Genomic DNA, 18862 nt, shown 5'->3' with positions numbered 1-18862 from the left:
AACAAAGCGATCTCCAAGTCCGTGTGCAGTCTCTCTGATGCAGAGGAGGCTACAACGGGAGCACTGAATGCAGTGGATGAGTCCTGCAGATTCACAAATGAAACAGTGGAGAAGAAACTATATTTGAATCTAATGGTGTTTTCAAATTAAGCATCTTCTGCATGACAGTTGGGGGAAGAAGAATATCTGAGTAGCATGAAATGGGTCTTTTAATATATTGCCTGCTTTCCCATCACTTTACTCTTTATCTGTGCAACTTTGATCCCTGCTGCCACCCTGATTAGAACTGGGTTCCCTGAACCCAGCAGAATTCAAGTGTTGACTGTGCTAGCAGTACAGCATCCACTTTCCTCACCCTAGGTTCTGACATCCTACAACTGAAACTCCCATCTGCCTCACCACTCTTTGAGCCATGCTAACCTACCTATTATCTTATTTGACCTTTGTCAACCTCAAACTTCTACTTTTTTGCAATGTCATAAGCTTCTTACTTTAATCTGATAGATTTAATATTTTTTGTTAGCCACAGTTGGATTATATTTCAGCTAAGTTTTGGTATCCTAAACCATGAACTTTTTACCAAAGTTGTACTGTACTTGCTTGTTTAGTTCATATCTTTTAGCTTTGTTTTGCAATGGACCACAGCCAACTTGCACCTCATATCTTCTGTAATTTGATTTTAGTTTTCAGACCCTGGTTTCCTATGAACTAAATCACTTTCAATTTTCAATGTTCATGTAAAATGTTATCATTCCGATCACACTTTGCTAAAGAACCCCATGGATTATTAATTCGTGCTTCTCATTGTACAGCAAAAGATCTTATTGGTCGAGACAACTACACTTCATAAATTCATAATTGATGGACTGATGACACTTGGTTTTCCTAGACTGTGTTCAGACTCCCATAATTATTACATGCCCTCTGTAACATGCACCTCTAATCTTGCTTCCACTATGCCCCACATTATCTCAAGTGTTTGTGGTCAACTCTCTGTCCTTTTCTGTTTCTTAGCATCTTAGCTTCATTCTCAAGTGTTTGTGGTCAACTCTCTGTCCTTTTCTGTTTCTTAGCATCTTAGCTTCATTTTCAGAGATAAGGTCCTTTCTCTTCACCATCTTTGTCCTATTCTTTATTATCCTCTTTTTTTCCATTGTGTCTATCCCCCAAAAATTCCTGGAATTCCTGCACTTGATTCCCAATCTTTTTTCTCTTTTGTATTTGTGTCTGCTTGAAGATACCAATTTGTTTTCATTTGTTCTATTGGGTTATCAAACCCTGTAATATAGTTGCAAGTGTCTACAATTTTGATTTTTTTTCTTCATATTCAAAAATAATTTAAGTACCTTTTTGTAAACTTAGAACTGAGACATTGGAAATCTGTTTGTAATTGTGAAATGACCTCTAGTTTCAATTTCTTTGTAGACTGGAGTAGAAATGAGATTAATCTTTTGAAATGTCATGGTTTGCCATTTAAGAACTTTGTTATCCTGGTCCACTGATTTTTTTAAAATATATGATAGAAAAGCATGTTTGGGTTGTAATATTTTCTGAAACAAAGGTTCAGAAATCTGGTAATGTGTTCAACCCAAGATTCAGTTGTAACTGAGTTGGACAGCAGTTAAGATTCTAGAATTAGTCTCTCTTGGACAAGCTAACAAAGTTAGACAACTAGTCCTATATTTATCTTTTGAGTATGTAGCTTGATATCAAGGATTTGGCTGTTATAACTAGTTAAGGTCTGGTATCTTGCTATCACTCAGTTTGTGGAATTGCTTGTAAAGGGTAACAATGAAGAAAATTTACTGAGCGCCTTCTGTAGTTGTTGAACTAAAGAAACAAAGAGCAAGTGGGACCTTCCCAATTCTGGAGATGGGAATTAAGATGAATGATATTAAATAATTTGCTGTTGTTACTGATAAATTGTTTGAAATGGCTTATTTTCCAGAATTTGAAAATATTCTATTATTAAATAAAACCCAAACACATTTGTACTTTGTGGTTGCGTTTTATTGAGACCACTTCACTATATATTTTTTCAAATAAATCCATAGTTGATGATTGTTTTACTTTCCAGAAATACAGAGGGAGATGAGATGACGTGCAGAATGAAGATCTAAGTGGAGTCTGGGAAGCTCTCCAGCCCTTCTCTGTGTCTTTGATATTTGAAACATCTGTCTGAAACTCATTTGCTCAAGTTTTTATCCAAGAGGATTCTGACTATGAGAATTGCTTTTCAAGCACACTATTAAATTAATTCTTGACCACTATCAAACTAGTCCACCATCCAATAATTAAATGCAATAAATCTTCCAACTTACTGCACATGAATCAGAAGAGAAGCACATATTGATGATCAACGTTATTTCGTACAGCTGCAATTTGCATTAAAATACCACCCCTCCAAAGGGAACCACACCCCTGAGGCATCGCATGTCGCGCATTAAGAGCACTTTAGACTCTGTGTCAAAAGCTGTCAGTACCACGCACACCGAGCTCATAGGAAAACTCGTACGACTGAAGCCCACTCTCAGCATTTCATTGAAAAATTCAGAAACTGAGATAGGAGTGCCACATAAAAGCTCAGAGAACCAACTAGTACAAAGTCTAAAAAGGTTAAGGATGGTTTGGATCTGAACCAGAGAAAAGAGAATAGCAACCGTTCACTTACCAATTTCCCTGAAAGATTGTAATAAGACGTTCCAGTGATAATGCAATGAAGAAAGACGAAAAACCAAATCTCTTCCATGTCAGCTACATTGCTACACATTTTGGGGAAACATACAATTATGTGGCAAATCATATCAACAGTTATTTTGGGAATGTGGAACAAATAGGTACAGAAAAGGGTAGTGAATTGCCTTTGTTTGACCAAGAAAGTAGTTCGAAGACCGATTCCATGTCAACATCAGTTTTTAAATCAGAAGTAAATGGAGTAGAGGGTAAAAGAGTCGATGGTCTAAAAATTTGCAGAGGACATACTACTGCACCTAACACGTCTTCTTCATCTGGATCTTCAAAGAAGAGTTTTGCAAACTTACTTTCGTATCCAACAAATAGTGTTCAAGCATTTGTGGATACCTGCTTTGGTAGTTTTGTTCCCAAGCTGCGAACTGAAGTAAAAGAGAATGCTGAAATCAAGAATAAAAAGCAAAAGAATGAATGCACATTGAAAGACGATGAGCAAGCTGATGACAAAGAAACCAAGGCAGCAGATGATAAAGTCAAATTTTTGGCTCTACAGCGGGAAAAGGTAATATTCTGAAGTTGATTTGCTTTATAAATACAATAGACTTCTGCTGAGTAAAGGGTATTTTGTTTTCCTTATCCCTCTGTCTTCTGTCATTTTAGTTTTCCTTTTTCATTTTATGTATCATTTCTAACAAATGTAATTACTCGAACAATCCTTTAATTGCTTTAATTTGTAGAATCATCATTTTCTGGCATTTAAAAAAAAATCACCTTCAAATCTGGTGTCTGATATACATAAACATGTATTTGACTTTTAAGAATTTTCAAAAATCCACAAGTTTATGCTTATGCCCTGTGGAATTTTAAGTCACGTTTTGAAGGAATACAACCCATTTATTTGTCTCCGACACATTAGAGGCTGCCAGAAGGCAATTATCCAGGTTGATTGATTAGTCATCTGTCACAATTTGATTCCCATTTGGATAGGAACGAAATTAAATTGCTCTAAACTTAGTTTATCAGAACTGCCATTTTGAATTCATCTCTATGCCCATGCCATTTTTAACTGCTTCATCCCTGATCTGGTCATAAGTAAAAGGGGGGCATTGTTTGATGATTGTTAATTCTATTCGCATCCTTGATGGTGTGAAGTGATGCAGTCCATGTCTGCATGAATCTTTTAAAAAAAAATATTTTTGATTTTGCATAGACTTGTATAAATTCAAACACACAATACAACCTTGAACACCAGGGCAACATCCAGAATCTGTTTTTATCTCCCCACCCTTCCCCCACCCCTCCCCTTCTACCCCTCCTTTCCCACCCCCTCCCACCTCCCTACCCCCCCCTCCCAACCCCCCCTCCAGACCACCCCTCCCCTCCCAGCCCCCCCCTCCCAACGGGCCCTCCACCCCTATCACGCCCACCGGACCTCACCCCCTGTCCCACCCCTCCCCTTCCCACGGCCCCTTCCCGACCCGGCCCCTTCCCACCGCCCCGGGCCCACCCCTCCCCTTCCCACCCCTCCCCTTTCCCACCCCTCCCCTTTCCCACCGCCTCCCCTTCCCACCCCTCCCCTTTCCCACCCCTCCCCTTTCCCACCCCTCCCCTTTCCCCACCCCTCCCCTATTCCCACCCCTCCCCTTTCCCACCCCTCCCCTTCCACCCTCCCTCCCCTCCCCTTTCCACCCTCCCCTTTCCCACCCCTCCCCCCTCACCCTCCCCTTCCCACCCTCCCCTTTCCCACCCATCCCCTTCCCACCCCTCCCCTTCCCACCCCCCTCCCACCCCTTTCCACCCCTCCCCTTTCCCACCCCTCCCCTTTCCCACCCCTCCCTTCCCACCCCTCCCCTTTCCCACCCCTCCCCTTTCCCACCCCTCCCCTTTCCCACCCCTCCCCTTTCCCACCCCTCCCCTTCCCCCCCCCCTCCACCCCTCCCCTTTCCCACCCCTCCCCTTTCCCACCCCTCCCTTTCCCACCCCTCCCCTTTCCCACCCCTCCCCTTTCCCACCCCTCCCCTTTCCCACCCCTCCCCTTTCCACCCCTCCCCTTTCCCACCCCTCCCCTTCCCACCCCCCTCCCCCCCTTTCCCACCCCTCCCCTTTCCCCACCCCTCCCTTTCCACCCCTCCCCTTTCCCACCCCTCCCCTTTCCCACCCCTCCCCTTTCCCACCCCTCCCCTTTCCCACCCCTCCCCTTTCCCACCCCTCCCCTTTCCCACCCCTCCCTTTCCCCCCCCCCTTTCCCACCCCTCCCCTTTCCCACCCCTCCCCTTTCCCACCCTCCCCTTTCCCACCCCTCCCTTTCCCACCCCTCCCCTTTCCCACCCCTCCCCTTTCCCACCCCTCCCCTTTCCCACCCCTCCCTTTCCCACCCCTCCCCTTTCCCCCCCTCCCCTTTCCCACCCCTCCCCTTTCCCCACCCTCCCCTTTCCCACCCCTCCCCTTTCCCACCCCTCCCCTTCCCACCCTCCCCTTTCCCACCCCTCCCCTTTCCCACCCCTCCCCTTTCCCACCCCTCCCCTTTCCCACCCCTCCCCTTTCCCACCCCTCCCCTTTCCCACCCCTCCCCTTTCCCACCCCTCCCCTTTCCCCCCCCTCCCCTTTCCCACCCCTCCCCTTTCCCCCCTCCCCTTCCCACCCTCCCCTTTCCCACCCCTCCCCTTTCCCACCCCTCCCCTTTCCCACCCCTCCCCTTTCCCACCCCTCCCCTTTCCCCCCCTCCCCTTTCCCACCCTCCCCTTTCCCACCCCTCCCCTTTCCCACCCCTCCCCTTTCCCACCCCTCCCCTTTCCCACCCCTCCCCTTCCCCACCCCTCCCCTTTCCCACCCCTCCCCTTTCCCACCCTCCCCTTTCCCACCTCCCCTTCCCACCTCCCCTTTCCCACCCTCCCCTTTCCCCCTCCCTTCCCACCCTCCCCTTTCCCACCCCCTCCCCTTTCCCACCCCCTCCCTTTCCACCCCCTCCCCTTCTCACCCCTCCCCTTTCTCACCCCTCCCCTTTCTCACCCCCTCCCCTTCCCACCCCTCCCCTTTCTCACCCCCTCCCCTTTCTCACCCCCTCTCCTTTCTCACCCCCTCCCCTTTCCCACCCCTTTGCCCCGATGCAACTAAGAATAAAGTCATATAGATGCAGAAAACATAAATACTGGTGGTGTAAACGACCCCAACCAAAACCTAAGAAAAATTCTAGGAGAGAGAGTAAAAGAAACATCCAACGTAAAAGGAATATAAAGAAAATAAATGGCTAATAGAGTGCGTTGCCTGCACCACGTCACATATGATTGATCCTAACCACTGTTTCATTACCCTTATCCTGACGGGATAGTCATTATCTGCAGACCCCACACAGGTTCCACACACTAACAGGTGTTACATTTGCTCCTTAAATTGTACACGTGATTTTCTAAGGGGGGGGGACGCAGCTCTGCATTTCCATATTTTATCATGTAATACTTAGTTGGGAGTCGGACTTCCACGTGATCACTATACCTTTCCTGGCTAATGGCGCCACATTTTAATTTGACTAGATCATCGCTAAGTTCAGTGTGGATAACAGGACACGAGCTTTGGTGCAGGCACTACGCAGAGCTTCCAATGTCAGAGTATATGTCAATCGTGTAGAAGAACTGAACTACCACCTTCTGGAATTTCCTGAAACCAGGGCAGTGGCTGTCAAGGTAAATGAGGGAGTTGCCTTTTTTTTTAATCGAGGAGTGAATTGAGCAATGAACTTTTGATGGCTTCCATTCATCTAGCACTGACCCTGCTGTTCTGTTTCACTGCACAGCAGATCAATTTCACTGCACAGCAAAGCAGTTGCTGGTTGATTTCCTCAGGCACTACACATGGGTTGGAGGTTGTGCCAAATGTGTCTGCAATTGCTGGTGCAAAACTGGTATATCTGGCCATGAGGTGCAATAGCCACAGAATGCTTATGGTCTACTCGTGAGTGCAGGTGATTCGACGCAGATACTTTCTGTGCATTTGCCCTGTTGTGCCAAGTTCATTGATGAGACCAGGAAATGTTGGAGCAGAATTTGGCTATTTGACCTATCAAGTTTGCTCCCCATTCAAATCATGGCTGACACATCTTCCTTCTCAATCCCATTCTTCTTCTTTTAACAGCTTTATGAATCAAGAATCTATCAACCTCACTCCCAATGACTTGGCCTCCACAGCCGACAGTGGCAAGCAAATTTCACCTGTAAATGAATAAATTCCATCTTGTATATATGTTCTAAAGGAAAGTCCTTTTATTTTAAGGCTACTCCCTTCATCTTTGGTACTGCCATGACTGGGAACGTTTTCTCCACATCCACCCTGTCCAACCCTGTTATCCACTGAACAAATATTCAGAAGGCTTCAATGAGATCCCCATCGTCTTTCTAAACTTCAGCGAAAAGTAGCTGAGAGCCATCAGATGCTCTTCTTAAGTTAACCTCACCCTTCCTTGGATATGGGCCCAAAACAACTCAGAATACTCCAAATGTGGTCTGACCAAGGCCTTACAAACATTCAGTCTTCCATGCTACCTACTCAACCTGCAAGTCAACCTTTAGGGAGTCCTACACCTTGCACTTTGAATTCTGCTTTATGAATTCTCTTGCGATTTAGAAAATGGCCTAAGCCTTTATTTCTTCTATCAAAGTGCATAACCAAACACTGCCACATCTTCGCCCATCTTTCAACCTGTCGGTCCCTCTGCTGATTCCCTGCTTCCTCAACATTGCCTGCCCGTCTACTCTTCTTTGTATCATCCACAACCCTGACCACAATTCTGTCATCCCGATGAGGAATGTATAATGTGAAAAGTAGTGGACCAGACCCTGTGGAACATGACTAGATGGGCATTTTGCAGATGGTTCTGCACAATGTGATCTGGCCCAACTGAAGTCAGAGCAGTAGTTCTAATCCTATTTATATTTAAGGATAGGGCTGGGCAGTGATTTATAAAAATGGGGTGACTTTGTTGAGGGGGCAGAAGCAGCATAATTTTTTCAGTGGATGTAGTTTGTAACTGAAAGGTCATGATCCCATCTCCAAGACACCATTATTCGTGAATGAATTGGAGTTGTAGATGTTGAAGCAATGTAGCAGTTTGGATTTCTTTTGTATGAAGAAATGAATGTTGAGAAACTGAAAGGTTCGTCAGTGAATCGTAAGTCCTATTTATTAATTGAAGTTTGTGTGTTCATGAGTTGAGATTTGAAGGGAACAAGGCAGTAATTTAGCTGCGAAGACCATGCTCTTGGTAGTTTTTCCCCTGGTGCTCAGAAAAAAAGGAAGTGAAGTATGAAATCTTTGAGTTGCGTTGGTCTGCATCAGACAAAGAATAGGCAAGCTCTGGTGGCTGATAAATTATTGTTGTTCTGCTATGAAGGATCTGCAAAATGGTTGTCCATTAAACCAGATCAATTGTAATACCATCAAAATCTAACATTTTTCAGTGCAAAACATTTAAGCAACATTGTTGTGGGGGGAACATGTGCTCGAATTGAAATTAAAATTAAACTACATGAAAAACAGAGTTGAGAATAACAGGCTGGAGGTTTGCTTGGGGAGAAACTAATTATTTGGAAAAGAAAAGAGAAAGTACATATTCAATTAATTATAGTTTAACTGTAGACCTTGCCTGCAGCAAGTCACATAGAAGTGCTTTGGGGTTTCCATGCTCATGTCCGCATGCGTGGAATTCTGGAGGTCACTGTTACTTAAACCATGTAATGAGGACATTGTCCTTAAGTTTTGGCATCATTATCCAGCAAAATTCAGAGCTAAGATGCGAATTCCTTTCAACAATTGGGTGCAGAAGTAGACTAACTGTCCTTCAGTCTTCATGTCTGATCTTCTATCTCAGCATCATCTGTTGCATTATTCTTGTATCCCTTCATGCACAGAAATCTATCAATTATGGTTTTGAATGTACAACAATGACTGAGTCTCTGGGGTAGAGAGTTACATGGAGTCACCACCCTCTCGGTTAAAAAAAAACTCAGATCTAAATAACCTGCCCTTATGAGACTATGACCCTTGGTTGTAGACTACTCATGAAGGTAAATCCTTCTTCCTGCATCAACACAGTCAAGCTCAGTAAGTTTCAATGGTATGTCTCTGATATTTCCAAACTTCAGAGAAAGTAGGCTCAGTCTACTTCTCAGACAGCATATTACCATCCTGAAAAGACAGTTAGTTACATGAATAGGAAAGGTTTAGAAGGACATGAACCAATTTAGATAAACAGGATTAGCTCTGGAAGGCATGAAGTCAATACAAAGGGTCTGCTTCTGTGCTATGTGACTCTGAGATCCCCTGTAGTCTTAATCCCATCTACATTAGTAAAACCCAACACCCAACCCCAACCAACCAATTTTCCCCTGCAACCGCTGCAACCGTGTCTGCCTGTCCCGCATCGGACTTGTCAGCCACAAACGAGCCTGCAGCTGACGTGGACTTTTTACCCCCTCCATAAATCTTCGTCCGCGAAGCCAAGCCAAAGAAGAAGAAGAAGAAAGAAGATTAGTATGAATAGTCAACAAAGTTAGAAATGTGGCATTTGAATGGGTGGGGGCCCCAGCACTGATCTTTGCATTGTGCCACAGTCACAGTTTGACAACCGAAGAAGAATCTGTTAATTTCCACTCTTTTTTTCTGCCTGATGGCCAGTGCATATTCCACGTTGTTTCATTATCCCTGAAACCTCCTCTTTGGGACCTTCCAGAATCTTCTGATTCCCCTTTTCTGTCAGTCACATCCTCAAAGAATTTCATCAAGTGTTGAGAATGATTTTCCCTTCGTGAAGTCGTGCTAACTCTATTCGATTCCATTATCACCATCTGTCCAAAACTTCTTCACCCTACTGAGCTTGCTTCCCTCCTTTCCCTCAATTTACTCAATGTCACTCCTTCCTACTTCAGTCTTGATAAAGCATCCCAATCTAAAATGTTGAGTATTTCTGTCCATGGAGACTGCCTGAATTGCTGACTTCCTCCAGCTTCTCTCTGTCGCCTGTTCTCCGCAGCATTTACATTCCTTGACAAATAATTTATTATATTTCTGCTAATGGCATGGTCAATTAAACTGAAAACTTAGTGATACAATATTCCAGATTTTGATGTTCCAGAATGGAGTCTTTTTTAAATGTTTTGAGCTGCGTAATTTCTGAAGTCACTGTTGTGGTCATGACTTAAAGAATATGCCATGAGATTGGAAACATGCGAGCTGAGTTTGGCTCATTACGTTGAGAATGGGTTCTTCCTTTATTCCTCCTCCACTCTAAATATTATTTTGCAAAATGCAACATTCTGATAGATTAAGTAGGCTGGTGATATTGTGAAGAGTTTAAAAAAAATGTAGCCTCATGACTTGTGGAGATTAATTCAGATCTTACCAAGACAGATTGGAAATTTAAATCAATAAATCCAGCAATTTGCAGTGTCACAGTGTCACTTGGTGGCTAGATGTAAAATTGCAGGTAGCTCTTAAATATTGATAATATCAATGGCAGAATTAGACTTGAAAATAGAATGGCATTGTGAGGGAGCAGATACAGATGATATGGGGAAATTCCACGGGGACAGTTAATGTTGGATTTATCACATAAAATTCATAACCTAATTTACTGCATTCATGTAGCAGGTGGTAAAGTTCAAGTTCAATCCTTTACCAAGTTGTGTGGAGTTTGCACATTCTCACTGTGACCATGTGGATTTCCTTCATGTGCTCAGGTTTCCTCCCAGATTCTAAAGACATTCAGGTTAGTCAGTCAATTGCCCCCAGTGTGTAAATGGTGGAACCTTGATCCGATGAAGAGAAAATAAAATAGGATCAGTATGGGATGAAGGTAAATAGATGTGTAGACTACGTGGCCTTTGTGCTCTTCAAGTCTAAGATTCTCAGAGTAATTGCAGTCATTATTTTTCTTTGGGATGGAAGAAGGTGCCAATCAAGGTCTTTACATCTTGGAAACTTAGCTGACGTTACTTTGCTGAGACTTCTGGGTGCATGGGGAAGAATTTTGTAGTGTTAATTAGCATTCTATTAGAGTTGCTGTATCTCTGGCCAAAGTTTACAACTGAGGAGGGCAATTTTACAGATCTTGAACATATGGATTCAAGCTCTGCATCCTTTTTGATGAAGGCTTTTTAAACTGCAAGATTTTAATCAGTTGAAGAAATCCTTGTGTCTTTTAGTTATAACATTATTAAGATGCAATACAACCTTTTTGTAAGCTTCCCATCTGCAACGTGTGAAGTAAGGATGCAAATGAGCCTTGGGAATCAGAGTATTGTCTTTAATTGACCTATAAAAAATATAAGCACACTGCAAAAAAAATTGGAACCTATTTTTCAATCATATAATTCAGAAAATAGTTAAACTCCCTTTGTAACACACAGTGGTTGTCACCAGATACTTTGTAGAACATATCTTCTTCTTTAGCTTGGCTTCGCGGACGAAGATTTATGGAGGGGGTAAAAAGTCCACGTCAGCTGCAGGCTCGTTTGTGGCTGACCAGTCCGATGCGGGACAGGCAGACACGATTGCAGCGGTTGCAAGGGAAAATTGGTTGGTTGGGGTTGGGTGTTGGGTTTTTCCTCCTTTGCCTTTTGTCAGTGAGGTGGGCTCTGCGGTCTTCTTCAAAGGAGGCTGCTGCCCGCCAAACTGTGAGGCGCCAAGATGCACGGTTTGAGGCGTTATCAGCCCACTGGCGGTGGTCAATGTGGCAGGCACCAAGAGATTTCTTTAGGCAGTCCTTGTACCTTTTCTTTGGTGCACCTCTGTCACGGTGGCCAGTGGAGAGCTCGCCATATAATACGATCTTGGGAAGGCGATGGTCCTCCATTCTGGAGACGTGACCCATCCAGCGCAGCTGGATCTTCAGCAGCGTGGACTCGATGCTGTCGACCTCTGCCATCTCGAGTACCTCGACGTTAGGGGTGTGAGCGCTCCAATGGATGTTGAGGATGGAGCGGAGACAACGCTGGTGGAAGCGTTCTAGGAGCCGTAGGTGGTGCCGGTAGAGGACCCATGATTCGGAGCCGAACAGGAGTGTGGGTATGACAACGGCTCTGTATACGCTTATCTTTGTGAGGTTTTTCAGTTGGTTGTTTTTCCAGACTCTTTTGTGTAGTCTTCCAAAGGCGCTATTTGCCTTGGCGAGTCTGTTGTCTATCTCATTGTCGATCCTTGCATCTGATGAAATGGTGCAGCCGAGATAGGTAAACTGGTTGACCGTTTTGAGTTTTGTGTGCCCGATGGAGATGTGGGGGGGCTGGTAGTCATGGTGGGGAGCTGGCTGATGGAGGACCTCAGTTTTCTTCAGGCTGACTTCCAGGCCAAACATTTTGGCAGTTTCCGCAAAGCAGGACGTCAAGCGCTGAAGAGCTGGCTCTGAATGGGCAACATATATGAAGGCTTAAATATTTACTTGTTTGGATTTGTATAAGACATAATTGTTGCCTTTGCATGGGAATGTTTTCAAAGTTTGATGCTATAGTCTAAAAATTAACTAAATAGCTTGTGTATTATTATTATTACCAAGACCAAGTGATTTTTAATTTTTTTTTAATGAACAGGAGAAGCTAATTCCTTGCTTGTTACGTCTGAGGCAAGCAAATGATGAAACTCTTCAGAGTGCAGTCAGAGAGGCTCTGGCTTTAATTGGGTATTCAAATCCGGTTAAAGGCCGTGGTATTCGAGTCTTAACTATTGACGGAGGAGGAACAAGGTATTTGATTTACTGATATTTTTAAATTGGAGCATTAAATATTGCATCACAGTAACTCTTCTCCTCCATCCTCACCAAGTTAAATATGACTAACCAATTCATTAAATAGATTAGATCTCAAATTTTTTGGTAGCTCTACAGTTTGTTCAAGGTTTGGTAGTTTAAAAAAAAAATCCTGAGTGATTTCTATAGCCAAATAATTTTAATCTGTGGTGTTTGATAAGAATATTAGTGCAATGGTGTAAGAAGATTTATTACTAGATTGTACTTTTACTGCCATGGATATTGAAATTGAGCCACTAGTGATGGTTTGGCAGTTTCCTAATAATCTCTGCAAGGCTTTTGCATTAAAATGGTTTGAGCAGTCTCGGTGTTTATTAATTTAAAACACAAAGTCTTCAGATGCTGTTATTGTTGTTTATGCAAAAATACTAGAGAAACTCACTTGTGAATCTGCAGGGGTCAGCTACTGCATCCGGTGCTCCCATTGTGGCCTTTTCTACATCGGAAAAACTGGACACAGACTGGGAGATAGTTTTGTTGACCCCTTCACTGTCTGCAGCAATAGCAGGGATTTCCTGGTGGCCAACTTTTTCAATTCAACCAAATGACATTAACATTGACTTTTTCAGTTTCCATGAAGCCACTCCCTTGTCTCCCCATTTCCTATTTGACTGTCACCTTTCCTCCAGCTCTCCAGCTTTGCCTCCATTTAGAGAGCTACCCCCTCCCTCTATCACTTCTCAGCTTTTTTTCATTTGCGCTCTTCTATTCATACCTCTGGCCTGTGCTCCTTCCCCTGACCTGGCCCCCCCCCCCCCCCCCCCACCACAACCACCATTTTATCCAGTTTTGCTCATACCTTGATGAAAGGCTCAGGCCCGAAACATTGTTATGTATCTTGTACTACATAAAGAATGCTGTGAGACTTGCTGAGTTTCTCTGGCATTTTTGTGTCATTGCAGTCAAATATTTATAATTGAGTGGAAATAGGTAATCAGGCTCAAATAAATGAACTTTTGGTATCCTTTTTGATATTATTTGCTAACATCCTTTCAAATTTCATAATTTCTTCCTAATACCATTCTTATTTTCCTTCTGTAAACTTTTAAAAGCTTCCCAGTCCAGTCTCTTCCCAGTAATGGTATAGTTAGCGTAATGGTTAGTGCAACACTGTTACACCGTCAGCGACCGGGATCGAGGTTTGAATCCTGCATTATTCTCCTCGTTTTTTTCTGGGTGCTCTGGTTTCCTCCCACCTTCCAAAACATACTAGGAGTTGCAGGTCAATTGGGTGTAATCAGGCAGCATGGGCTAGTGGGCCGAAAAAGCCTGTTTCTGTGCTGTATGTCTAAATTTATATTTTAAAGTTTAATTTTTTTCTTCCTTGTATGTCCCCCTCCTGTTCAGGTGCAACCTGACCTGTTTGTACCAGCCATAGCTTCCCCATTAGTCAGTGCACTGAGCCAAGAGATCGCTTTATCTGGAAGGCTACTTGTTGCTCACTCTTCCATTCCTGAACTTGTAATTTCAGTATTTCATGCCACAGGAGGTACAAAATGTTCACGCCTCATATCTTTTTATTGAAGCTTCAGTGCAAAGTGCTGTAGATTACGAGGATTCAAACACACTGTGACAAAGGCAAGCTTTATCAACAGCACCAGTATGTTTCTGGTATCCCTGTTTTACAAGATTTATACCATTTGAAACTTGCAGTTACTTCTTCTTGTTCTTAGTAGGCCTCAAATGAAAAGTTTTATTTTCTACTGAGTATATAACTGAAGGAAGAGAAACCAGATTCTTTTGAGGAAAACATCACTGTTGTCTGTGCTTGAAAAGGAATCTATAAAGCATTAACGATTGCCACAAGAGAATTGTACGATTTGACTTGAACATTTAACATTGTTGAAACCTCCACACTAACATTCAATATTAACCTATTTGGACCATCCATCTAAACTTTAAGAAGTGGCTGACTTTCAGATTCTAAACAGGCAAAACATGTCAGAAATACTCTCCAATTGCCTGGATTGGACTATTTATGGCAATATTCAAAAATCTCTATATCATCCAGAACCAAGAAATCCACTTGGTGTATTCAACATTGAATGCACCAACTAAAATGCACACATCCTCCAATCCATCTTGACTGCAGTGTGTAACAAATTCTAGAGAAACTGCAGCAATTGCCAGAGCTTCTTTGGGGGAAAAAAAAACAATCTCCACCAAGGACATAGGTACTTAGGAACATCCATCATTATGCACCATACTCATTCAGAAACTTGTTGCTAGGCCCACCATCAGCTTCTCAAGGCAATCAAGGATGGGCAAAATTGCTGGCTTTATCAGAGACACAACACGCTAAGAATTGAAGGTACGACCTGTTTGTGTGAAAACTTCCCCTCTCTTTCTCCAATTGCAACATCACACATCAGGAAAAGTCTCACAGAAAATTGCTAGAATTTAGATTCTGTCCCTGCAGGACAGTTTTTATTTGTAAAGGGCATCTTCCATGAGCAATCAGGCTCTTATGAACCTCTCTACCCAGTGAATGGGTTACGGCATGATTCCAGCTTAATAACCCAGTTTTAGTTTACTCTTGAATTGTACTCAATCTTATAAATAGCAGAAAGCTAAGTATGTGAAGAAATGTTGCTTTTGTTGCAGGGGACTGGTTGCTCTTCAGACCCTTCGTAAACTCGAAGAATTGACAGGAAAACAAGTGTACCAGCTTTTTGACTACATCTGTGGCGTTAGCACAGGTAAACGGAGAGGAGATTCAAAGGGGTGTGGGAATGGAATCTTGAGGGCCATCAGAATAGGTATGAGTGAAAATTGTTGTTCGGACCATCGTAGCCCATTAATTCAGTTATAAAGCTATTTCTTGTTAGGTTATAAAAATAACATAAATTCTTCACCTAAAATTAAAACTGGTTTGGGATAGATCCTAAATCCTAACTGGTGTATCTGGTAATTATGCTCAGAGAATTACTCTTCATAGTTTGAAAAAAAAATTCTGGAATCTCCAAAACTAATGCTAATAATTTGCACATTTTCTGGCATCTGCTGTGGCAAATGTTTGCTGAGATGTTGCATTCTACCACCCTTTTAATTATTTATAATTTGGAACATTTGATAATATCTGTTGTGCTTGAAAGAGAATCAGGTTCGGTGGTTTCACAGAGAGTCAAGTCTGGACGCAAGTGTTACAATCACAGGTAACTTTATTGAGCACACAGGAGACAAACGGGAGAATGTCAAATGATATTCAATTACTCAACTACTAAACATGGAACCCAGGTTGGACTCCAATACCAATGGCTGCCTATCTATGTGCTCACACATTCAACAGACTGGGACTTTCACACACACTCCCAGTTCCCTGTACCAATGGGGATGTGGCGCTCTGCAAACACTGATCTATCACAGTACTACAGCTCAGCTTCAGTGCAGTGCACACCTTACCCGCAACACTTCCAGCGATGTCCACAGTAGCGACCTGGAAAGGAGTGATGACTGGGGCTTGGACCATGAGGCAGAGAGAAAGAATATGCCATGCATTGATGTTATGTACAGTTATGATCTGGGTGCCTAGCCAAAAATGACCTTAGGTAATTTAAATGAGCCAGTGGCAAGCTGTGCATTAATGGGTGGTCGGAGTCCAACCTTGATTGACAGGTGAGGACACGTGACCACCCGCAATGCACACATTCCAGATAGGCACAATCCACATATAACATTCCACCCCTCGATAGTCTCATCACTCTGCAATCACTACAAAGACTATCGATAACTGGTTTCGATACAGTATGTAGATGTTATATATATGTAAAACAAAAGAGAAGAGAGAGAAAAAACGTGTTTAAAACAATGCAAATCAAGTGGATTATATATAGACCAATGTTTTCTGTATGCTGGACAAGGCACATAATCATGACTCACCAGCTTCCCCCCACCTCCTGACCAAACAGAGTCGTCATGTTCCCAATGGAGCAGGGTGCTGTGGGAGCTGTTCCCCAGTGTCAGGGGAGGGAAGAAAAAGAAAATTGTCTGATCACTGACTCGCATGCCTAGCTTCTCTGGTTTAGTTGGAAAATGTATGCACCTTTACCACCAATGTCTACGAGCAGGCGGTGCAAGGTCATCCATGAGGTGCTAGCGCATTCTCTTGACTCGTGCATTCCACACCTTGGCTTCACATTTGGGCACTCCCTAAGCACGGAGCCTGATCCCCACCACGATGCTATCCTGCGGTGAGACGGAACAGGCCGGCAGGCATACATCCAGGGTGTACCTGATCTCCTGAGATGCAGGTTTTCTGGGCTGTCGTCTGACACCAGGATGCCATCACTGGTCACGTTCCCTTTAAACGGGTGCCACAGGTACCTGTGTTGGTTCCCTTTAACGTTAGCCAGGAGGAGTCAGGACTGAAAGTTGGCCAAATTAGTAGTTTTAAATAAATGCTCCTGAAGCACCCACCCCATGAGGTATTTGTTTCTGTAAATGGAAGGGCTAGTGGGGACGCTGTCATTGGCGAGTGGTAATAAAATAAATACAATATTTATTTGGTCGTATTTGTTCTTTAACACTTGTAGTGCACATTGAAAGAACCAAAGACTTATTGATCCAAACCAAGGCTTTTATTAACTAAAAGACTGGAGCATATCACAAGTAGTCGACCAGTCCAGAATGACCTGGTCTGGCTAGGAGCAATCCTTTAAGACCTGCTAGTAGGTGTGGTTACACTCTCAGCCAATCACAGTCATCCTACACTACCATCTGTACACATGTACTTATACACATTGGTGATAGAATCTGTACTATCACAACACTGTACTTATAAATTGTAACATTGTAATAGTTATCTGTAACTCCAATTTCTTGAGTGTGCTGAGACATTTTACCACAGCTCAGGGTGCAATTAAAAAGAGAAAAATAAATCAAAAGGTCCATTACAAAAGTTGTACTCTGAATGTGCATAACAAAGGATGCAGTAGTTGTTGAGCTTGAGTCTCCACTGATGACATTTCCATGGCAACAATGGTCGTATGTCTGCTTGAAAGTTGTGCATAATAAGTGACAACAGCTCCTTGCTGGTTAAACAAAATGGTGTGATGACAGGAAGGCTGGGAAGACCAATGTGGGGAATCGCAGCTGTCTTTTGTCCTGCAGGGTGGGTGGATATAATTTCTTCATTCCCTCATTGATAGTTCGTTAGTGTGTTAACATATTAATACAGTTTCTCCCAAGAATTCAACCCACTGAGTGTTTACCAGTCCCCCTTTCTGGGCGGACCCTGTGGCTGCTGCACCCATACCCTACTGGACTCCTCGGGATCCTGAATGTGTACCTCACCTAACCTTTGCTGTGCTGATGTGGCCAAATGTCTAGAAAGCAGGACCCCCCCACGTGTAGTGGGGCATAAACTGAGATGGTACATTGCTTTTCGCAGCAAACTGAGCCACCCCTTGAGCATTTTGTCAGGGATCAACATGCATATCTTTTGTTTGAGGAGACTGTTCATTCACTCTTCTAATTCTGATGCTGGTGGGTGGTAGGGGATGTGCAACAGTGACAAGAGCTTGCTCTGTTGCCCAGTTTTGTACTTTAGCACCTGTAAAGTGAACGTCCTGATCGGACTGTAATTACCTTGGTACTTTCCCATAAATGGAGGAGAGGTATTTCAGCCCCCGAATGATGTTGTCCTGGTCAGCCCGCTTGAGGGCAATGCCACCAGGACACCAGAGTAGGTGTCCTCCATCATCAGTATATAGGGTTTTTTTTTCCCTTTGGTGTGGGAGAGGGCCAATGTACTTGCCAGACTTGGCCCACTGCCATGCCATGGCTAATGTGCCCTGGTGTCCTTGCTGGCCTGCCCCATGGTTTAACCTGCTGGCATGTGGGGCAATTAACTACCACAGTCTACGCCTGATCTTGGGTTAATGCCACCCCTAACCCTCTGGCCACCGTCGTGTTCTGTCAGACCCCAAGTGACCACTCTTCTCATGGGCCCATTTCGCCAGGGCACTGGAGTCTAAATCATTAGAGTGGATGGAGGCTCTACAGATTTGAGTTGCACAGTCCACAGTGACATTGTGGATGACGTCTGCTGTAGCCCTTTAGGTGTGGGCATCCATGTGGTGGTCAGTGAGCGCCGTCTGCTCAGCCTTCTCCCAGATGTATCTCCAGTGCTGCTGACCCCATGGTGGGTGATTCTGGATCTCTCACCCTGTTTCGTACCAACGAGATATCCAAACCACCATCCTGTTCACCACTGCCCATGAGTCGGTAAAGATACGTAGACCTACCGCAGCCAATTCTGCAAGCTAGCTGGATTCCCCCCCCCCCCCACCCCCTCATGAGTTAGGGTCTTATTGCTACCTGGGTGTAGTGCTGCCATTCGCCATAGCTGCTTCCTGTTTTTCCAATGACTAGAGCTGTCTG

At 43.8% G+C, this 18862-nt stretch overlaps 1 protein-coding gene across 1 annotated transcript in view; it reads left to right on the top strand.

Annotated features, from left to right (window-relative positions):
* The window catches only part of LOC138745805 (calcium-independent phospholipase A2-gamma-like), a 94179-nt gene that overhangs the window by 21063 nt on the left and 54254 nt on the right, over positions 1–18862 (top strand). Inside the window, 6 exon segments of the mRNA XM_069903121.1 lie at positions 2078–2584; positions 2587–2687; positions 2690–3253; positions 6222–6371; positions 12267–12418; positions 15086–15180. Coding sequence (XP_069759222.1) covers positions 2434–2584; positions 2587–2687; positions 2690–3253; positions 6222–6371; positions 12267–12418; positions 15086–15180 — 1213 coding nt within the window. The 5' untranslated portion in view covers positions 2078–2433.

Source organism: Narcine bancroftii, chromosome 11 (genome assembly GCF_036971445.1).
Source record: "Narcine bancroftii isolate sNarBan1 chromosome 11, sNarBan1.hap1, whole genome shotgun sequence".
NCBI classification, from domain to species: domain Eukaryota; kingdom Metazoa; phylum Chordata; class Chondrichthyes; order Torpediniformes; family Narcinidae; genus Narcine; species Narcine bancroftii.
This window is presented reverse-complemented; position numbering and strand designations above follow the sequence as displayed.